Source organism: Aythya fuligula, chromosome 8, assembly GCF_009819795.1.
Source record: "Aythya fuligula isolate bAytFul2 chromosome 8, bAytFul2.pri, whole genome shotgun sequence".
Classification (NCBI taxonomy): domain Eukaryota; kingdom Metazoa; phylum Chordata; class Aves; order Anseriformes; family Anatidae; genus Aythya; species Aythya fuligula.
Window position 1 is genome coordinate 25,520,892 of NC_045566.1, and position 23,729 is coordinate 25,544,620.

The 23,729-nt window shown below is 36.8% G+C and overlaps 1 protein-coding gene across 1 annotated transcript in view; it reads left to right on the forward strand.

Annotated features, from left to right (window-relative positions):
* Positions 1–23,412, forward strand: part of NEK7 (NIMA related kinase 7) — a 61,166-nt gene extending 37,754 nt beyond the window's left edge. The window contains exons 6-10 of the mRNA XM_032191907.1: positions 914–1,022; positions 3,018–3,125; positions 9,938–10,032; positions 14,571–14,684; positions 21,118–23,412. Of these exons, the coding sequence (XP_032047798.1) occupies positions 914–1,022; positions 3,018–3,125; positions 9,938–10,032; positions 14,571–14,684; positions 21,118–21,228 (537 nt within the window). The 3' untranslated portion in view covers positions 21,229–23,412. The remainder of the gene's footprint in view (positions 1–913; positions 1,023–3,017; positions 3,126–9,937; positions 10,033–14,570; positions 14,685–21,117) is intronic.
* Positions 23,413–23,729: the final 317 nt, after the last annotated feature.

The following is a 23,729-nucleotide window of genomic DNA, read 5'->3' on the forward strand; positions in this document are numbered from 1 at the left end:
TAATGCTGTTCATGTATTTCCTTCGTCAGCTTAAATCTGTCAAAATAAGGATTCTTTAAAAAGAGACAAAACGAGCAACAGTTTTTCAGTCTTCTCACCTTTAGCTGCAAAATTCATAATGATCAAACTTGCACGATTTGACATTGGCTGAATTCCAGGTTTTCAGTATGTATTTTAGGAGGACTATATTTCAGTCCCTGAATATTATGTTTGAAGGTGATGTGTTTAGCAGAGCATAATTATGTTTTACGTAAGTTTTAACAGGCTATTGAACCGCTACCAGTTATTGGGAATGGCTGATTTTACATGATGAAAAATATTTGAACAAGAGTTTAATCACTATGAAATTTTCAGAAATAGGCAGTACTCCTTCAGTCCTAGAAACTTCAGCCATGCATAATCTGATCTAGTTTTAGGTGATCTTTCTTGGTGGCTTTGTGCCACTGCTATTTTTCCTCTGTTTGGACGATGAGGACATGGAAATTCACGTTGGTGGAAGGAAGATGGTCATTTGTTCTGTGGTCACTTACTCTGCACTAGGCTGTTCTGACCACATTAATCCTGCCCTGAGAACAGTTGCATGCCATGTAAATCCTTCTTTTTTTGGGGAGGGTGGTGGTGGTGCTGGCGTGAGAGCCTGGGGAAAGCGCAGTTTCATTTCACTGACCTCAATTGTGGCTAATATGTTGACTGAATTTAAACATGTATATTGATGAAATATGTTGTAATACTTAAGGAAGAAGCTTTCTGTGTCAAGAAGCTTTCAGTAAACCTTTCTAATTAGATTGTGAGCCTCACGTATTTGATTTTTAACTAAAGGATTTTCTATTTGTATTTCTTCAGCCACTTTATGCAAGTTTTAAATTGTAATATGTATTGACTATCTTTTTTTTTTCTTTCCTTTTTCTTTAAGCATTTTAAGAAACAGAAGAGATTGATTCCTGAGAGAACAGTTTGGAAGTACTTTGTTCAGCTCTGCAGTGCGTTGGAACACATGCATTCTCGTCGTGTTATGCATAGAGGTAATGGAAGATCAAAGTTTTATCTTTAGTAAAACTCTTACGGTGTGAAAATGAAGCTGGTTCAATGCAAGTTACACCAAACACCAAATAATTGTAATGGAATCAGTTTCAACAGCTGACACAATGTATGTTTCTGTAATGTTTGTTAGTAACAGCAAAGTGTGGCAGAAGTTGGTGCTTTCTGTTCCCTTGGCTGTGGTAAGCATTTGTTTGCAGCAGTGGCTTGTGATACGTAGTTTTCAAAGTAAGGGATAGTTGTGTAGTTATGCATGGTTATAATGGAAATCCTGCTGCTGCTTCCTCTTCACTTGCTCAATTTGATTTCCTGGCTCTTACTTTCTGTCATGTTTTTCTATATTTATCCATTTTTCCCTAGTATTTTCTTTTTTTTTTTTTTTTTTTTTTTTTTTTTTTTTTACACCAAAGTATTTACCTGCTGCCATGCATCCTTGCAGTGATGTATTGGCCTTTCTCCCTTACCTGCTGGCTGCGAGCATTTTCTTCTCTTCTCTGCTTCTCTCTGTTCTTTCCAGTCTGGGTGTCAGGTACCGTGTCCCAACAGCCCCTGTAGCTGACAGCTCTCCCTATCGGGTACTAAATCTCCTCTACCCATTGTAATCCTCTGTGCTGCTGTCTCCTCCGTATGTTGTCTTCATTTTGCCTTATAACTGAGTCAAAGGAAACAGATTGTAGTATAGTTGCTTTTCAGATGTAGATATTTTTTTTTTTTTTGCCTTGGAAATCCCTCTAGCTATGAGTGCAAGCTATATATGGGTTGTCTCTCTGGGTTCAGGTGAAATTAGATGTCTTAGGTTATCGGCTGCCTCCTCCTGGGATGCAAATAGCTGCCTAAAAGCAAAGTTTCTCAATCTCTGATGAACTGTGTCATTTGCAGCCAGAGGTGCTGCACCCTTTAGCAAAATCAACTTGGATGTGCCCCTGCAAATGGCTTTCCCTGTTGATTCTCCTTTTCTTCCCTACGCATTTGTACAAACACCTGCACGTGCAAATTATACAAAGAGAGGGATGTAAAATTACAAATTCTTTCTATAAGATACAGATATCTCACCAGAATGCTTTGTGATGAAATTTTTAGTTTATTTCAGTTTATTTTGGCTGAAATAGTACCTTCAGAGTTTCTGGAAAATCTATGGTTACACACTGAATTACCCGTTCTGTAAGAAGATAAGGGTACGGTTACGGGAAACTCTTCTCTTTTCACACTTAAGTGTTTTTCTCTGAGTTTTGAGCCCCAGTGTGTGGGTCCTAAACTCAGTAAGAGCTGGGGATGCTTGTCAAACAAATAGCACGTCAGTTTACTAAGACTAACAGTTAGGTACCTAGTTAAAAATCATAACATAAAAATCTTTGCTGTAGTCCCTAAAGGATTGGATTAAAACTTAAACTGAATATTACTTGTGAAAAATAACCGTCTGGGGTATACATTGTTATTTTTCTTTGTTTCTACTTCATTAGCCCAATTCCACTGACAAGTTCAAATAACTATTCTCCTGAGTAAAACTTTTCTTTTGTTTTAATGCCTTCTATTAAAGAGAATCAGCTACCTATTTTAAATAAATAACATCTTGCCTCTGCGGGTAATCTGATCAGCAAAAGTGATGAAAAACGTGATTTACAGTCCATGAAAACATGTTTTGGACTGTTACGTAAAGCATAATAAGAAGTTTTCTAGTTCTAATGGTAGTCCTTATAGATAGTTTACATAAAGAAGTAATGAGCTTTGCTGTATGTGTTTCTGTGATTATGGGGTGGATGATGCGGTACTTAGTGTTTTTTTTTTTTAATGTTTTTCACAGCTCTTAGATTTGTTGTTTGAGTGATGCTAGGACTATTAAAATAGTTAATTTAAAATTCTGAATAACGGATTCCATCTTTCTAAAAGGCACTGTCAGATTTTGTTAGTATTACCCATACTTAAAATAGCTCTTCTCGCAACCTCATACTGAGTTTTTAAATTCTGTTGTTTATTTTCAGATATAAAGCCAGCTAATGTGTTCATTACAGCTACAGGGGTAGTAAAGCTTGGAGACCTTGGACTTGGACGATTTTTCAGTTCCAAAACCACAGCTGCTCATTCCTTAGGTAAGCTTTTCTGAGGGGCAGGGGAAGGGAAGGTGGATTTTTATGTAGTAGAAATACTGTGGCCGTTCATTGGAGGGGAGGGAAAAAGCGTTAACATGCAGCTAATGCCATCTGATAAACTAGAATGGGGAGCCGTGTTAATGCAGAAAAGCTGTAATGCTGAGGTTGTGTCTCTTTCAGGCATTACAGGTTGCTTTTTTTTTTCTTTGACTCATTTAATGTATCTTCTTGACTCAAAACAAATCTTCGTTATAGTAGTGTTTCCTAGAAATGAGAGAAAAAAATAAGATCAATAATACTGATGTGTTTTTTCAATTGAAGTGAACTTCAATCTGTGTTGGAAAGCATATAATTGTTTATGCCTGTATGTTGTATGGGTAGTATTGAAGGCATGTTAGTGATGCTTTTTGAAAGGGCTGAAAGACAAACTTCTGTTTAAGCTAAAAAAAATAATAACTCGATTAGTTAATGATCAGCTTGGGAAAATGTCCACAATATAGTGATTGTATTTTTCTCCTTTTTCTCCTTAAAAACACAAGATAGAAATGTGGAAAAACTATTTTAATTCATTTACAGCTAGTATCTGGTATCATTTGTATTACGGTAATTGTCTAAAAAATGTTTTAAGGTTTACGTTTCTCAATTTATGCAGAATAAGTTGAGGAGAGATCCGAATTAGGCTTTATGATCCACAAAGGTTTTTTCTTTTCCTTTTTTTTTTAATGAAAGAAAAAGGATTTTTATAAACATACAAAAAGCTTCTGAAATGTCCAATTTATTCTTCGCTAGCATGCAAAAAAACCCACTATTTTTCAAGCAAAAATAACATTGTTCTCCTGGCAAAATTTTCATGTAAGTGATATCTTGTGAGTAGCGTATGAGAGCATTTGAAGTCTAGAATGACTAAGAAGCCTTCGGAAGGGAAAAAAAGAAGTAAGTATGTGAGAGATTCTTTGTTTAAATGCAGGGAATGGACAAATTACAGAATCTAAGAGGAACTGTTTATTTATGAAACATTTCTCATCTACAGTAGCAGCATCTTTAAAGAGAAATGCAAGATTTAGTGTTTACAGCAGATATTTTTTTCCCCATAGTTGGCTTGTAGTTAGCATCTTCAGGTTTTGTTCCCTGAAATGTCTGTCTGTTGGCGGCTGAATGCAAGCCTGGTCATTGACGGCAAAGAGTGTGAAATGAACTTCCAGACCCCTGAAGAGCCGGGCTGTTGGTGGTAATGTCTAGAATTTGTTTCCTGTTTCGACAGAGGACCTTAGTGAAACAGGAATACAGATAGGTAAAATTTAATCAAATGTTGCTCAGTGAGAATTTCATACAAATGATGGTGATAATTCTGTAATTAGGCATTTGGATATTTTGATTGACAGAAGTACACAAGATAACCACTCATGTCTGTCTTAAGTAATAATTACAAGTCTCTATTTTAAGTCCATGGGAGGACACACACAGAATCGTGCTTGTTCAGATGCTGTTGGTTCTAATTAGAAATGCAACATTTCATAGTCTTAGGTGAAAATGTGCCATATTTATCCTCACCTCTTAATTTGACTTTACTCAGATAGTCCCAGTTACCAGTAGATTACAGAAAATGAGAGGACTGCTGTTCACCATGCTGGGACCACGTTTGAGACGTGGGTGATGATTATATTAAAAAAACAAAATAACTATTTTAGAAAATAATCTTTTTGTTATACAGTTCCTACTTCCTCATCTCCCAGAAAGTCCCTGGGTACTCTTACACCTTCTAGTTTTTCCCTTTAACGCCATACTGATACTGCTGTACTTCAAGCCACAAAGAACTGCTGAGATCTGAATAGGAGCGAGGTGAGACTTGGACACAGATGTGCAATCATGCATTAATATTTAAAAAAAAAATAAAAAATAAAAAAAAAAAAAAGAGGGATGAGTTAAAGACACAGACAAGAAGCAATGAGACCAGGAAACGTGCTTGGGTTCCTCATGGATGCTCAGATATAACCCTCAAGATTTAATTCTAGTTCCTCCTAAGCATGTTAAAACTCACCTCTTACAAATAGAGGAGTCATCCAGACAGGGAGAGAGGTGGGGAAAAACAACAACAACAAAGCAAACTGTTGTTTCTAATGTTGGGTGCTGTGCCCTGATAGAGGAGCTGTTGTGTTCCCCCTGCCTCTGCTCCTTTGCCCATTTTCCCCACTTAATTATGAGACAATGTTAGAATTTAGCCTAGGAAGAAGGTTTTGTTCAGTTATTTTGTTCAGTTAGGCTGCTGTGGAGACAGTGACACTCTGATTTATCATGTCACTTGTAGAAACCATTTTTTCGAATTAATTTCTCATGCAGTTTCTGGGGCTGGTTTTCCTGAATTTTCTTTCAAAGTTGCATCTTTTTGTGATTCCGTAAACCTTTGGTGCATAGAAAATGGTGAATTACAAACATGTGTAGCAATTTATACTTGTTTACAGGCTTTATAAAAATTTCAGTAGCAAACTAGATTCAGGCTTCCGGAGATAAAGAAATGTACTAAAATTTTCATTAGCTACAGCTTCTAACGGCTAATTATGAATAATACTGATTTAATTAAAATACTCACTGATGGTCCATTTGAAACAAATGAGAAAAAAATGCACTGGACAGAGTGTTTTAATATTCTTAACTCCTTCTGTACAGCCTTATAAAAACAGTAGAATTTTCTCCGATGGCATGTATACATCTTTTTGATAATAATGAAAAAAAATAAAAATGCAAAGGAAATAAAGGCATTTTGTATTGTTGATTTGATATGAGCTTGACAAGTTCATGAACATCAGGAAACATGATATTAGAAAGGGATGTCAGGAAGAGCACCCAAGAAAGAAAGAAGTATCCAGTAAGACAGGCTTCTTAGTCCTTTCTCCATGATTGTGGGTGTTGCATTTTGTTGTTGTTTTCTTTTACTGCTGAATGCCAGGCCTTAAGTGCCTTGATCAAATGGCAATCCTGACTCTGACTCATGCAAATAATGTCAAAATGTGCTTTTTGTGTCTTTGTTAACCATGCAGTGGATCTAAGTCCGTATTTTAGTAGTTCAGCTTAGGAAAAAAAGATCTGTTCTCCAGTGTGGTTGTGTTAGATGGCTGCGTGGTGTGCTGTCTGGGTGGACGCTGCTGCCATGATGTGAGTATCTTCTTGCAGGGCAAAGGAGCTGTTGTGATCCTCTTAAAATCAAAAGCAAAAGATCATTTGTATTAAATTCTGGTGATTCTACATTCTTTCACTCCATTTTCCTTTTTCAATGATCGGAATTTCATTATTCAATATATTAAAACCAGTCTATGGAACACCTTTTGAATCAGTCATTACATTGCTTTATATAAGTTGCTTTACATTTTCCAGACAGATTTTTCTCCCATTTTAAAAACGCTTGATAGTACTTGGAGTTTGTTGCTGTGTTTCATTCAACTCCTCGATGCATTCACTTTTCAAGTGAACACGCATTCTCCTCTAACTCAGCTGCAGTGTGAGTTATGCATTTATGCAGGTAGTAAGATGGACTGTTTGTCATCGCTCCCTTTTTCGTAGTAGTTTCTTTGCCTCTGATCCCTCAGATCCAGCTTTCCTCCTCATAACCACTGTTTCCATTATGACTGTTCCCTTTCCCAGTAACAGAAAGCTTGTATGAGGAAGCAACATTTTCTAGATCTGCAGCATCTTTAGAGGGAGGGAGCTCCAGAGCAGCAGCAGGTTCTGTGAAAGCAGTTTATCTGACTGACAAAGGCCATTTTCAAGGAGATTACCCTTAAAACCTGCAGGTTACTTGAGATGCAGAAAAGCAGTAAACAGAGTAGTGAAGTTACGGATTTTGTTCTTAGCAGCGTAGGCCCCTTAATGTGTTACCTCTTTGTCTTGTATTATTCTGTTTCTTCAGATGAGTGAAGAAAGTTGCATCTCTTTACTGTGTTGGGATGCTGTATTTCACTTACCACAAAAAAATCGTGATTCAAGAAGAAAACATAGCATATAATCAAATCTAGCAGTTGCTTGCCAGCACTGTGATGTACTGTGACTGCATTTCTTTAGAACAGGGGCAGTGCCTTCGGATTAATCAATCTTGTGTCATGTTCTCTTGAAAACAGTTTACAAGTAGTAATGATATCTAGATCTTCAGGTTGTTTTTGTGATTTCAATGAGTACATAACTGTAATTTCTATTCCTTTCACTTGTTGGTCATTGGGGGCTTCAGGTTGTGTTGCAGTTAAGGTGTTACACTAGGCTAAACGCTGTAAAATGATAGCATTTGTTCTTCCTTTTCACTATCATCAATCTTTCACAGTCATATCAGACCCCTAATGTATCAGCAGGCTTCCCAGAGCTACTGGTTAAAATTACCTTTGCTTTTGGTAAGCTATGAACCTTCAAACCTCCGTGTTTTCAGCTGCCCCCTGTGGATTGTGTGAAGCCTCTTTCTGGCACATTACTCACTGCCAGTTCCTCGCCTGATGTCTCAGCGCAGCACAGGCACTGCTTCTGTAACCAGTTCAGAACCAGGTTACTGTTGCCTTGCTCTTTTATTAGATGAGTCCTGACAGCAAAAGGTCTGAATGTACTAAATCCCTGCATTGGTAGATGCAAAATACAGCTGAAAGTTTTCAAAGGTGCCCAAACTCACAGAGTCTGTGGGGGAGGAAAAACAGGTTTTCAAGGAGGAAGTACAGTAAGAATAATAAAACTATGAAGGCTGTATCAAGCCAAGCTTTTTAATTACAGCTTCCAGTTGCAAGGTAGTTGTCGTTAAATGTCTATTAAAGTCCTGTTGTTGTTATACCGGCCTAGCAGAGATGTTTTGTTTTGCTTCTGGACGCTCTGGAGCTGTTCTGGTGTTGCAGTCCCGCCATCGGTGCCCCTGTTCTTTCGTGGGGAGAAGACCATCTCTCTTGACCATTTCTCTGCAAGTGAGCACGATCATCTCATGAGAGCGAATGGTTTTTGCAGTGATCCTCTTGTCTGAATTGCCTTTCCCCACTCTTTCTTGTTTCAAGCTCTTGATTTTCTGCAGTCTCAGCCGCCAGCTGTGCCACCCGGCCTCGCTGCCCAGGCCTCTGGGGCAGGGGCCTTGACACCCGCTGCTCTCCCGGGACTGGGAGGCTCTCCCCATAAAGCTTATGGGGCCAAGCAGGATGCAGCGTCTGTCCCCGTGACAGACAGGATCTCTGTCCCCATGCTTCTGCCTGTGAGTCGCTTCTCAGCCTCTGTCCGTGCTGGTGGCCAAGAGGGCTGTTGGTGGGAGCTGCGGGTTACCAGCAGCAGCGGCCTGGCCTGTGAGAAGATGGCAGCGCATTTCCTGGTCTGAGCCGGGCCTCTGAAGTAGGAAAGTACTTCTTATTTGTTTTTTGTCTTTCCTACTCCATTTTCCCCTGAGAAAGTGGATGAGATGCTTTGAGATGCCGGCCTTTACAAGAGAGAGAGCACATTGTCAAGACAAAACTCTGAACTTTTGGAAATGATTACATTACAATAACTGATGAAAACTGTTAGTCTGATTACTCAGATTTGGAATTACAGGTTCATTATATCTCATTCACATAGTGATCAGTTCTGAATAGATGGGGCTAATTCAGAAAAGTGGAAGTGGTACGAGATCCCTGTAATTTGTGTTAAATAAAACTGAGGTTTGCAGTCACCATTTCTGTGGCTGTGCAGTAAGAGTGTTGATATTAATCTCTGGCTGTGTTGCAAGATGGTTAGTGTGGAAATAAGGTCGGCTTGTATTGAATTGACTGCACTCATTTGGATTGCTTCATCAGGATTCAGTGCTTAGGAAAATATTACACACAAATTAAAACCTGTGTAGATCTCTGATCCTTTTTTTCTGTTAGGTAGTCATTTGGGGGGTATATAGGCATAATGTTCAGAGATGGTGCACAAAAATTGCCACTCACGTTATTTTTTATTTTTATTTTTTTTTGAGCTAGAATATTTCTCTGCACTTACCTTGTTCAAGTAACTTGTGACACAGATGGGTAGGGCCTGATTAAAATCGGGAGGAGAGCTGTCCCAGAGTATCTCATGTAAATTTGCTCTGGGACAGCCCAAGTAAATGCTGCTTTTCAAGAGCAGACGTCTCCAGAGCCTGCAGCTCTGAGGCAGGATTATGCCAGGCCAGTCCCAGATTCAGGAGCTGAAAAGCCCTCGTAGGGCCTGGTTCTGCAGCAGATGGCCAAGTCACTCCAAGGAACCTGGGCTTCTGCTGGCCTCCCAGGCTTTCCAGCCTTCCTCTCTGGGAAGCTGAAGATCCTGGATTTCAGGCTTAGGTTCAGATATTCAAACTAAACTGTGCTTAGTAGTTTCAAAAGCAGCCTTTTGTGATTTGTGTGCTGTCAAAAGGAAGTTTTAAATCGTCAGTTTAATGACAATTCATTAAAAAAAAAAATCAAAACCCATGGAGGAAAAATTCTAACAGCTATTATTTCCAGTCAGTGATAACAGTATGTATGGAAGGGAGTGGGGCAGGCAGATATGTGTAGGGTAAATCTTTTTAGAAGAAAATCACTACTCTGGAAAGTTTTTGAGCTTCATTAAAAAAAAAATTGGAAGTATTCTGCAACTGAACAATTCTAATCGTTGGATATCAGTACAGAAATATAAAGCTGCCTTGAATGAAATGTGTATCAAATTCATTTGTGTTTCTGTCGAACTGAAGAGTCGTAAGTATGAATTGAAATTAAACGTGTAGTAAAATGAAAACTATGGAAGATGAAGAAAACTGTTTTTCAGACAAGAAAACTACTCACTGTTGTATAACAAATTTTCATTCAAAAATACTTGTGTATTTATTGCAGTTGGTACACCTTATTATATGTCTCCAGAGAGAATACACGAAAATGGTTACAACTTCAAATCTGACATCTGGTCTCTAGGCTGTCTGCTGTATGAGGTAATATTGATAAATAGAGTAAACCCAGTAACGCTGTTTCCCCCTACCCCCAGTACATTAAGTACTGTTTTAGGATCTATTTCTCTGTTTTTTGCTGTTTAGAAAAACATGTAGCATTGTGGAAAAGCTACTTTTCAGCTATTATGTAAGTCTTTATATTAGCAACGGGAATTCTTACATAGCTTCAGCATACGAAATACTTGATTTGTGTGTTGTTACTCAAGACTTTCCTGTCACTGGGTTTGCTACAAAGATTTTATAACAATTTGTTGAAGATTGGGCATAACTAAAGGATTAAGAAATGAGTAATGACAAGCAGATGTAAAAATCATTCTAGAGACTTTAAATGGCCTGTGCTAATTATATGAGCTTGGTAATAAATACTTTGAATAATAGTAGGACTGACTTGAGTATGCAACTAATGCTTTTGAAAACTGCAGTATAATACATATTATATTATTAAAGTATACTTTGTTAAAGTATACTTTACAAGCTTAATTTCTTTAAAATTATTTAAAACCTAAGTAAAACAATAAATTGAAAAAGGCTACTGTGTACTTATCACTTCTTACTTGCGTTAACTGTTGATCTGTTCTACTTTGCAGAAAAGGTATGTTTTCTACTTTTCCCCCAGCTGGTTAAACTGAGAATATTGGTTAATTTCTATATTAATACAATTGAGATTGGTAGGTGACACTTGCATAATTATACATGATGTTATATTCTGAGAAAATAAATATTCAGAGCAAATTCAAATAGAGGTAAAGGAAGGTGTGAAGAACAGGTAGGCTTCTAAGGCAGCTGCATCTTCAAAGTTCTTTGCGTATCATTTGGTGATCAAAAGGCTAAACGCTTGTGTGGAAGGATGCTGGGAAAGGTTTTTTCCATCAGAGCACAGGCAGCAAAATCTTTCTAGTCAAGTTTCAGATTAAAACTTTTATATACCTAACTCACTTCTCTGAGTTTTTTTTTCTTGGTGAGGCAGCAGAACTTAACGCATTCAGCAGAATTGGTACCTCTGTTGTTTAAGGATTTTGTAGAGAACATTGTCATCCTGTTAAAGTTTTATGTTACTACAAAGTGAATTGTTTCCAGTAGTATTAGTTTATTTTATATCAGTAACATGTTGCTGTAAATATTAACAGGACAAATAGCTGTATTGAAGTCCTGAAGAGTTAAGAGATATTGTTGCTTATAAAACTTTGGGATAACTCACAGGAGTGAAGTTTGATACCTGAGCAAGTGTTTGCAAGTTTTAATCTGGAATGGAAATTTAAAACTCTGTATTAGGATTCCTTAGAACTGACCATGGCAACTGCCATCAGTTTTATTGTTCCACTTTACACACTTGCACAAGTAGAAGACTAAAGATAGTATAAAGGTGGATAAGGATTTTTCGTTATTACTCCTTTTTTTCTCTCATTGTTTTTCTTGAGAATTTTTCATCTGGAAACAAGCAAAAACCTCGAATAACTAATTATCACAAAATAAATGTTATAAGGTTACTTTTTTCTTTTATAATTTAAAAAATAAAATTTCTGGATAGAAATCACTGGCTATTTTCTGAAGATTTTTTTTCAGCTTTGCTGCTGAACAGAGTATATTAAAAATCAATGTGAATATTAATTCTTTTTTGATCTGGAAAATAATTTAAAAATAGCTAAATGTCTTAGTCTTTCTCTTTATTTTTAGAAGTTTTATCAGGAGGTATTTAATCAGGAGGTTGCAGTGGTGTTTTTTCTTTATTATAAGAAAGAAGCAGTTAGGATTCGTATTGTTGGTATGTGTTGTATAGGTATAGTATATGGGAGTGTCTTCAGCTATAGATTTTAATTTTTTTATTTTTTATTTTTTTAGAGGTGCATTTATCCTATTTAGTTGATTCTACAATATACTGAATATTTTTTGCCGTTGTTTATCACTGAGTTGAAATTTTAAAATTTAAGTATAGTAAACTCAAATTGTATGCTTTACATTTTCCTAATTTTTCTTTTATTTGAAAGAGGTTGCTTAAGGTTCTTCAGTCATGCATGGACTAATGCACAGTGTTTTTATTATCAGTGCAGTTTTGTACAGGGTATCTTTTTTTGTGATGCACGTTATGTCTACTGCCTGCATTTTAACATGCCTTATTATATTGATTTCATTTTGCTATGTGCTCTGGATTCTCTCCAGCTTCATTAGAGGAAAGCTGTGGCATGTTTATCACTTCTCAATAAATGCTTAATTGCCGCTAAACTGTTCAGTTATGTTTTAATTTTAGACTAATTTGCTATAATGTATATTAAAAAAAATATTTCTAACCTATATAACAGCATATTATTCAGTCCTAACTATGGATCCACTAAGATTTTTAAAACTGTATTTTAGTCAGTATTTTAGAGCCCCAGGTATTTCTGAAACCTCAAAAACACTACCACTGGAGTTTTAATTGATATGCAACAAAGTAGACTTTACTAATTAAAATCAAGATGCTGTGCTTTTGCTACATGGACCTTTACATGGAAAAGTAGGTTTTACACATTTCCTTTTATTGTTCAGCGTAGCAATTGCATCCTTACAGGGTTGTAGGTTGGTGGCTTACAGTTCAAAAAAAAAAAAAAAAAAAAGAAAAAGGAAAAAAAAAAAGAGAGAGAGAGAGCTGCCACCAGCCCTGAAGACAGACAGTGGGCTTTCGTCCCTCAGACACCCCCAGAATACTAATCAGGAAAGTCAGACCCTGGAGGTCAGGGAGCAAGTCAATCATTCTAGCGATCGTCTCAGTGTGGAGGATCAAATTAGCCTGAAAAATTCAGCTGCTGGGAGGAGAGGGCGAGCAGCTGTCAGGGGCAGCAGCGAGATGCACTAATGAACCAGATGAATAGTGCAAAAGCTTGAAAATAAAAACAGGACAGTTGACATTTTTCATCTGTCAAAGCAGGAGATGCATGAAAATATAGTATTCCTGTTTTAACTCCTTAGGGGACATTCAGATTTTTTTTTTAACACTCTGCAGCATTCAAACAAAAATACTTCTTAATGAACACCTAGAGTATGAAAATGAGTATCTATGCATTTATTTAGAATTCCTGCATGCATACAGACTCTGCAGTTGATTTCTCTTTTCTTTCTTCCTCTTTCTTTTTTTTTTTTTTTTTGGTCTTTAGCTTGCATTTTTAATATTCTTTTTAAGGTAAGAGCCAATATCATGTAAATCCAAAAATTAACAACATTTTGGTAATACAGTTAGAGATTTTGGGTGGGAGTGCAGGAGAGAACTGTAGTATTGTAATTGTTTGGGGAGCTTTAAAATGATTTATTCTTACTTGAAGTTGATACAAAAAAGTACTAAACGGAGAGAATTTTTAGAATATATACAGTAAATGTAAAAGAACTTTGGTCATTTTTTCATACATTTTTCCTGGTGATGTTGCTGCTTAGGCACGAAAGAGTTAAGCTGATATCTGGAAGACCAGAAGACAGATGAGAGCCATTTTCAGCTTGTCCTGTCCCTGCTGAAGCTCACTGAGTAGCACAGCATGGACTAGCGTGTTTCACACACACTCTGCCTGTCTGGGGAATGTACACATTGTCCTTCCAAAATCAAACTTATTAGCACATGTAGAAAAGGGTGACTGACTTTGGGGCAGCGCTGCACTCAAAGCAGCATTCGTGCTGCTGCGGTTCAAAGACTTGGAAAGCTTTGAACGGAATGGAGAGATTTTAAATGAATTTTAAGACTTGTAATTCTGCTAACCATTGCATTTATTTCCACCTTAAATGTCAAGTTTTAACACAGTCAGGAAATAAAACCTAGGTTTATCTAATGCCATGTATAAGCTGATCATTTAAGTGTTCTCCAACAGCTATTCCTATATTCTTTTATTATAATTGTAAATTATAGTTATGGATGCCACTTCTGATGATGTTTTGGGATGCAGTATTAATTTTTGAAATCCTGTTGAATAACATACTGAATTATGAGGTTTTTGGTTTAAGACTCGTTTAAATTGAGATGATGTTACCTTTAGCTTACTTGATTAAAAAAAAAAAAAAAAAAAGAAAAAAAACTCACACTACTTCATCAAAGTGTAGTGTTAATGGCTATAGGAGGCTACAATATCTGCTACTGTTATCCAGCATTTTCACTACACAGTATTGCATTAGATCAGATGATGTTTTCAAATAAATTATATTCTTTCTTCCAAAAGGTCTTCAGAGGAAAATTATATTGTGGGATTTTTTTGTTCTCCCCCTCTGTGGTGCATGGACCCTTCTCGCTCACAACAGTAGCTGAAACTACTAGATTTTTCATGAAATTGTTACGGTGTACAATTCAAATCTAGCAATGTAAGGATTGTGACAGGTACAGCATAAAATAAGTATGCAAACTGGTTACACTATTAGTCCTGAAACTTCTGCTTTTAGCACTGTGACGCTACCAAGCAGGGAATCAAAAGTCATTAAAAATCACTCCTGATTTGCTAGTATTACATGTTTTATAGCAAAACAGGTGTACTTAAAAACACAAAAGCAAACTGTACATTTTCCTTAAACAGATGGCTGCACTGCAGAGTCCTTTCTATGGTGATAAAATGAACTTGTACTCCCTGTGCAAGAAGATAGAACAGTGTGACTATCCACCTCTCCCTTCAGATCACTATTCAGAGGAAGTAAGTAATTTTCCTTTTCGTGGGCTTGATCCTCATTTCAGTGCTGGCACGTTTCCAGTGAAGTAAATGAACTTTGTGTGCTTTTATGTTATTTGCAGATTATGCCCGCAAGTGTTTGCTCATTGAACTTGCTCAAATGTTTCTGTCAAAACATTTCTCTGATATGATTTAAAATTTTGGGGAATTAATGATGGAAACCTCATCCTGTTAGCTTCTTAAATTCATGGAGCTTCCTTGCAAGTATGACAAAAAGCTTTCCCAGAATACACAGTGATAGGCACTACATGTCATAATGGGATTGAGTCTTACGTAGGTATTATGCTTTTCTAAAAGCACAGCTTCGTGAGTTTATGTAGCACAATAAATTAGTGCACTAGCCTTGTTTCTCTAGAGGCTTGCATTAAAGTAGATATAATGTAGCTCACTAGTAAAAATGAATTGTGTAGTTCCCATTTACCTACATTATACAACTACTGAGCCCTAATTGAATGGCAGTTCTTTTGCATGAAAGAGTGGACCCTAATAGTAAATTTCAGAGAAATATAGCAAGACATAGTAGTTGAATTTGAACAATACATGCCTTTCACAGCAGTGTAGGTTTGAAGTTGATATCTAGCAATTCCTTACTGTCAATGCATTTAAGGGGGATACTTGTTTTTTAAGCTATAAAATCAAAAGAAACTAAATATTTATTTTCTTAGAGTAACAGGATGAAAAAATACAAATGTGTGCCCGTTAATGTTCTGAGATGCTAGTTATGAAATACTTTCCCACATTGGAAAAAAAAAAAAAGCCAAAAAAAAACAAACCACAGGGCAATGTGATAGAAGCTGTAAACCAAAGAACACATACTCGTAACCAATTGTAATTGAATTCAGCCTACATGAATTAAAGATTACTTAGAAAACACAAATAAATGCCATTGCTGAAATACTTTTAATAAACAGTATTGTGCAATTTCATTTATGGAGTAGGGTTTGTAATTCTCAAGCTCTAATTTTTTGCAATCTAAGACAGTGATTGGACTATTAATAAAAGATTACTGCCCGGTGTTTTGTTTTGTTGTATTTACAGTGACAATTTTTCCTCTTTTATGAAACAAAAACTGGACTTGAAAAGCTAATTCGGTGACTTTACAAAGGATGAAATGCTGATCTGTTGTGTAATTTATGCAATACACCTCTTTGTGGGTTTACCAATTAGTCATTTTCCTTCGCCATTTTTAATTATTATTTATTGTAGCCTATAAATATGGCAGTTCTTATAACCAACTCGAGAACTGGAGGCCTAGAAATACAGTAGGGTGTGAACAATAATGCAAAATGATAGCAAGAATGTCAGGGGCCGTTCTTTGTTGTGTCATTCATGCTGTCTTCCTTTTTCCATGAAGCGCATGAATATTTCACATATCTGCATCCTCATCCTCTATTCTTCTTGACTAATTTTCAGACTGTCTGAATTTGCATTTCACATGGTAGCTGATTAGGAGATGCCGAGTGCAGCAGTGAAGCCTCAGCAGGCGGTTTCCATGGTGACCTTCAGCAGGATTTTAATGATGATACCACTAGTGGTTCGTTGAAGTTGGCCTGCCTGCAGGGCTACTTCGCTGCAGCTAAGTGTGAAGTTGGATATGCGGATTCCCAGCCAAGGGGCAGATATCAAAGTCTGGCCCAGATAGAAGGTCTTAGAGTTGGGGTAGGGAAAGAGGTTCCACCTTTCACTTACCTCTGTACAGTTGCTAGCATTGAAAACTGATGCAAAGCACATGTTACATCTGTCCTCATTTGAAAGCATACATGCACTTTGGGTAAATCAGTTATAAAATACACATTAGTTATTTTAAAATACAGTGAGAGAATCAGAGCTGTAATAGGTATGGAAGTAGTTTCTTAAAAGAAGTAATCAACTGAACTATAGAGGCTGCAGTGCAAGCACTTTTTCTTCCAATGTGAAAGCTTGCATCTTCTATAAGACACATGAAAAAATACCTGTGTTCATTAGTCATTGCACCAAGATACACCTTTTTTTCTTGATTTTTTTTTTTCCAGCTTTTTTGGCAAAGCACTGTGCTGGCTTGAACTGTAAAAAACAAAACAAAAAAACAACACAAAAAAAACAGTAAAGCTCGGGGGTCACTGGACACTGAAAGTCACTTTATATTCTATAATGAAGAATTCTCTGAAGTAATAATCTTATATCCTATAATATAGGAGTGTTAAATGCTTTGATTACTAAGTACAAGGCAAATGCTTCTTAGAGAAATTGTTATAAGTAAATTTTAATGAGTTTTAAGATGTAAAAATCCCTGTAAGACTTTTAGTAACTTATCACATTGGCGGCATCAGAGAACAATATGACATAAAGATCTACCTTGAGATTAACAGATGGATAACTTTTTTTAGAAAAAGTTTGATTAGAAGTCCTAATAGTCTCAAATGTATGTTTGCAAACTTGGTTCACCAGTAGAGTCACAGGCCAAGGTTTTCAAATGTTTAACAACTTCAGGTACCTCTCTTTTTTTCCTTTTTTTTTTTTTTTTTTTTTTTAATATTCTGTAAGAAACCCCAGTGTTCAAAGTGACTACTCAATATTTACTGAAAACTGTTTTGCTTCAGGGAGTTGAAAGCTGGGGCTCCATTGCCACCCCCAGTCAATAGTCTTAAAATCCTGTCGGCCGATATTAGTGTCAGGTGGCTTTTGTAATGGACGAAGTCTCTCCATCTTCTCTGTGAGATGCATTTCCTCAAAAGTCCGTAGCCACTCTCCTCCCTAGATATGAGGGCTGATTGTGCCAGCAGGTCTCGAATTGCAGTGTGAGTTGCTAGCATTTCTTTCAGTGCTGTGAAAGGGCTTCAGCAAGGTCTTCTGTTCGGAGTAAGGGTGACTTTTTTGTTTATCTGTTTTTTCATCCAGAATTTCCTGTATGACAACTACTCTTTTTCAGGTGGCTAATAATGCCAAATACTTGCCTGTCACAGTTCGTAGTCTTCCCTGCAACCCCTCCACCTGACTTGAGTGATAATTATTTATTTCATAGCTGAAAAACCTGCTAAAGTTGAAGAAAGTGTTTCCCACTGCTCCAGTGGCAGGCTAAGCTCCAGGCTAAAGACAGTCACTGCGCTAAGTGCACAGAGGAGGTTAAGAACAATAAGCAGCCAAAGTAGTTTGCAGCTTGGGGATGCAACAGGAGGTCCCTCCAGCTCAGTCAGAAGTCTGTTCTGCCTGTTGGCCAGTCTGGGCCAGATAGTAAAAATAATAATAAAAAAATTACTCTGTCTCTAATGATAGTCTGACCTGAGAATCCCAGTGCCTCTGCCCGTGGTACTGTCAGACTCTTCTGCTTCATCAAAAATTTTATTAATACTAGAGGGGCTGACAAGTAGATCTCAGGTTTATTGGAATAGATGTTCCTGTAGGAGGTAAGGAAGTAGTGCTATACCCAAGTATTAGCAGCCAGCGTGGTCCCATTCTCAGTCCCAAAAGAGAGTCTTTGTGTGTAACTGTTTTCATTCTGCATAGTAAAATCACTTCACCTTTTCTCAGAGGTTTGCTGTTCAATAGCAAGACTGGAGCTCAAGAGCTGTGAAATTGCTCAGGGATCTGCCCTGTCACTGTGCAGCTTGCCACCCGCAACCAGCTCAGCTCTCTTCTTTACCACTGGGATTCTGAACTGGGGAGGGAGAAAGATTTAGCAGTGTTAGTAGTAATCAACATTGAAGTATTAAGACTTGCAGCCAAAAGAGATCTATGTGTGGTGCATTTTATTGCAATAACAGTGAAGGTTCAGCACTCCTGATTGAAGTTCCACCTCTTCTTCTATGTTGGGAAGAGAATTTCTAAATAAACTGGTTCAGAGACTGTCCCTTATTATTAACACATTCTTGCAAATCCTTTATCTCATTTAGACAATAATAGATACATAAGCGTGGTTTTGGTTAGAGTAAAATAAGGAAGTTGCAAATAGCCAAGATACCACGTGGATGAATGTTTTTTGCAAGTGTACCTGGAAGGATTAATGGGGCCTGAAGACCTTACCTGATAGAACGATTCTGTTCGGCTGAGGCATCCTTCCAAGCACTGAATCTTCACGGTCATCACTGAAGCTTTGAATTACAACATACTGTAACAGAAGTATCTCTGAAGGAGGGCATCCTGTTTAATGACTTAACAAATAATTTAAATCTGAACTGATGGAAAAACTCGGTTTATAAAACAAAATCAGAATTGCCCACAGGCCAGAACTGAAAGGACATGAAGTAGGCTGTTAGGGGTAGGTGTGGCTTCTCATGCTTTGCACGGGTAGATTTCTTAGAAGATGTACTTCTGTTGTTCAGCCTACAATGTATACTGAAATACAACTGGAAAAAAGAGGAAGAATATTGTTTCCCCTCTAAAGATACTTTATAGGTGTCCATCCTTCAAGGTCTTTTACTAAGGCTTTATTTTTTGTGTGCAGTTGTACTGAACAGATGGAACTCTTCGCAGATAGAGATATGTGTGTATGTACAAGATTTGATGTTGTATTCCCCAGATAAATTCCATTTGTATTGTCCTTACAAAACGTTTACTTATTTGATTCTAATTTCAGGACTGGGGTTCTTGGATGTACTTCAGTCTTTCCTGCTTGCTGTGCAGGCTCTATGAGCTGTTCACAGCAAAGTGCTTCTCTGCTCATATGCTGTGCCTGTTGGTTACAGTGTCCCAGCTGCTGCTCCTACAGGAGATTATTTTGCTTTGTGTATTTGTTTTACCTGGTGGCAATTGTTATTTATTACAGTAGTTCGTGATTCTGTCCTCCAAATGATTGGGAGTCATTACAGGCTAATAGTTTTTCCTGTCAGTGGTATGGGATTTTTATTTAGTGACTGCCAGAAGCAGTATGATAGCTTTTAAAATTCCATTAGTCCAAATATACTCAACATATTTGATATTCAAATAGCAAGTCTGTTGCACGTGACTTTGATTTAATATGTTTCTCTCTTTGATTGCTGGTCAGATCAGCAATCTGATCACTATCTTTAGAATTAATGATCTCATTTTTAAATATAAAGCTTTTCTCGCTGAAAAAATGGAATGTTGTAGTGACATGGTTTTTGTACTGTTAAATGTGACAAACCTATCCAACGTATACAAATTGCAATGTTTCTGCAAGGTAAATGGGGAAAATTTCCTTCTGGACTTCCAATTCTAGTGCATTGAAATTCATTTGAGGAAAATAAGGGAGTGCAATTATAATTAAAAATTCCTTCTTGTGTGCATTTTTTATTATTTTTATTTTTTTATTCAAAGCAAGAAGGGAATTCTGGCAGATTGGAATATGCAGTCTCTGTTGTCTTTGAATAATCACGGTGATGAGGTCACTCTGTGTCAGTTTTTTTCAGTAGTCGTACCTAAGAGTCCTGGGATGGAGACCAAACCAAATTTGATACATTGCCATAGAAGGGTGGGTCACAGGGTTGCATCTTTGATACTATAAGGAGATGCAGGAGTACTTGGCAAAGCACAAAGAAATAGCTCCTTGCAGTTGGTGAGCTGCTCTTGCAAGGATTGGGAAGCATTTTCACGTCATCATGGAACTGGTATATTGCATGTTGCAAAAAGCTTAGGAGATGTGTACACTTGAAAATAGATTCCCCATCAGAAGCTTATCCAGGCAGTATGAACTCCTAAGGTCCCCTGCAGCGTGTCAGGGGAGGACGATCAACCTGCAGCTGGCCACCCGTGAAGACAATGACCATATGCACTGACTGCGTGCGCTACAAAAGGCCCAGTGAGCGATGCTGCTTGTGGAAACACAGTGTTTTCTAGTCACAGGGACTTGTTCATTCCCAGATAGAGGCTTCTGTCAATAAACTTGTTAATTGGGTGTTTCTTTCTATGAAGAAAAAAATAATGACTTAACCTTATGAATAAATACCAGAGCATAGACTAAAGGTTATTTATTCCATTATCATGTCTCCAGCCGTGGATGAGTGGAGCATGTGGCAGACATGAAGCATTATTTCCCCCAAATACTTTCCCAGCTTCCAGTTTTAAGTTCAGAGATTTCCTAAGTAGAAGGGGGAGTTTTTCTAGGAAGCAGTCCTCGGTGGGTTTAACAGGAATTTGCATTAAATCACCTGTAAGTGGGACTACCTGAATGTTTGAAGTTGTATGTTTAAAGGATTAGAACTTACATCTGCCCATCAGTCTTTCTACTTACCATTTTTTTTCTGGATAACAGTATAAAAGTAAAAATCATGGGAGTATGTTACATATATATATGCTTGCATAAAGCTGTGCACAGTATATGTTGAGAGAGAGCACTGAGTGCGTGTTTATGCATTGCTATGTTTGGCTGAATGTTGTCAGTATTATTCATTTGAATTTGAGAATGCACAAATACTACTTGGCAGGTTTGTTGGCTTTCTTACATGTTATTTTCCTCTCCTAGTTGCGACAATTAGTTAATATGTGCATCAACCCGGATCCAGAGAAGCGACCAGACATAACCTATGTCTACGATGTAGCGAAACGTATGCATGCACACACTGCGAGCAGCTGAACAGACCATCAGATCATGAAGAGCAGAAATATTCAAGTATTTTAAATAAATCATCCCACCTCTTTGTTTGTGTTACAGAAATGTAATTATTTGAAGCTTACTGTTGTGCTTTGTAAACCAATTTATATACAAGCTTTGTCATTTTCTGTTTGTTTTGTATTTTTAACCAATTTGCAGTTTTAAGAGGTTTAAATATGTAAAGCATAACTTTAGAAGATACCAAGAACCACTTTGTTCCATGTTGAGTGAGTTCAAGTATATTTTCTTTACTAACAAAATTGCATTCAGTTGGGCCTCAGTTCTAAAACACAGTTGCACTTTTGCACAGGATACAGATATTAGGCTTATTATCTAAAAGCAAAATGTCTGAATCTCTCACCTTTTTAGTAATTTATAGAAAGTATGAATCAGCACAGTTAAGTTTATTTTAATCTTTGTTCTAAAAAGGATATAATTATTATAGAAGGTTATTGTATTTTATACTGAGTTGTAGTTCATAGTTCTCAGCTTAAGAGTAGACGGTCGACGTGATTAGTTCTGTGCTTGCCAAATGTGATGGGAAAATGGTTATTGGAAAAAGCCTTACACTGAAATTTTTGTAACAACCTTTTTCGTTTTGTTATTCTGTCGTAATGCACATAAAACATTTGTTGGAGGTTTTATGGGAAAATTTAAGGTGTTGATTCTGCAATTTGATCGTTTTCAATAGCCTTGTGCAGCACTGCCCTGGGGCAATACGAGTCTGCATAGTTAAGTCTTAAAACCATGCAGATGCTTCTTGTAGCAAATAGCATTCTTTTGAGGCTAGCATATATGACAAGATCTGATTAAAAGATGTGATCTTTTAAGTTGCATCTTCCTGACTATTTATGTATCTGTCACGGTTTGTAGATTTTCTGTATTTGAAATGATTTGAATGACCTTACATTACTATATTTAAATTGAAAGATGCTTCTTAAATACTGAAAGCTTTGGGAAAAGATATAGTTGTGTACTATAACACAAAATGTATTCTTCATGAAGATCTGATTTTGTATATTGAATCCTGAGAAGCAGTTTTATATCTAGCAAAAGTAAATCTTAGCTTTTATGTTTAAGAGAAAGTCACCATTTTCATTTGGGAAATAAGTATTTATGCAAAATGTCTTACAAGTATTTTATTATTGAAGAGGAGATTTGCAGTATTTTGGGTAAACCTTAATGCATTGCTGGATATGTTTAATGTTTATATGGTTAAGGGGAAAAGGGTGTCTTCTTTCTAAATGTGATAAAAATGGAGAATGGACTGACATTTCTTGAGTTTCAAGACTGAAATTTTTTGAGAATATATAAAACTGTAAAAACAAAATTATTACCAGTGAGATTGCTAAGCAGCTGTTACAGTCAGTTAAACCTTTTCCTTTTATAGGTAAAAAGAAGTCAGTTTAGAGAAGATCAGCAGTATGTACATTCACACATTGCTTCTGTATGCAGCCAGTTCCCTGCACACTTGGAATTTTTTTTTTCACTGTGCAACTTTAATTTTTTTATCTGTTGTAATGCTCAAGGAATCCAGCTATGGAGAACGTACATGAATTTTGAGTTAGGTCAGTTGTATTTTTTTTTTTAATTATAAATACTATGGGAATTCTGTGTGGCAAAATGCAGTAGTTATTAAATGGTATGTGTCAGATCCTCAGCTTATTTTAATACACAATTTTTATTTTTATCTCCAGTTTTTGTAGGAAAAATCCTTAGTTTTCCTTCTCGCTGCCACGTATACCTGATTTAATGTTGTAGGACTCCAGTGGAACAATTTGTAGTGAGGAAGCATTTGAGAAACCTTGGATTGTATCTAACAGCCTCTATATTTGTTTTTCTTTATTTTCTGGTTGTTGAATTTTAAAAAATGATGTATGTATTCTTGACCAGGTGTCATAGAGTGAAATGGTTTGTATTGGAAAAGGCAGCACAATACTTGCTTGACTGCCAGGATTAGTTTTTAATACGCACAAGTACTCAAATTGCTCTTTACTGAAGTGGACTAGAATGTTCAAAAATCACTGTAAAAAAACATACACAATCAAGCTATTTGCACCTAATATTATGCATGAAGTATTTCCTCTTTTCCTGAAAGTAACCAGTAACATTTTTTTTCCCTTGTCTGGAAGGATGCACTGACTAAAGAAGTCATGAGTTAGCAAATGTGTGTACTTGAGTGTATATTTTTTTCTAGCGTTGCTAATGAAATCTTTTGCTGAGTAAAAGAAGTAGTCGTTTCTATTTTAAAATCTGTAAAATGGATGGTACAGATGACTTGGGTACCAAACTTGCTGTTTGAGAAGCCTGTGTGGGTTAGTAGAACTGCTTGTATAATGGGGATCACAGAACCTATCCCCCAGGTAAAGCACCTAGTAACATAGGAAAATGCCGATGTCTCTTGTAACACTTCCATGTGTGCTATACATTTTATAAAGTCTTTTCCTGTATAAAACACCATTGTATTTTTTCGTATGTTGTTG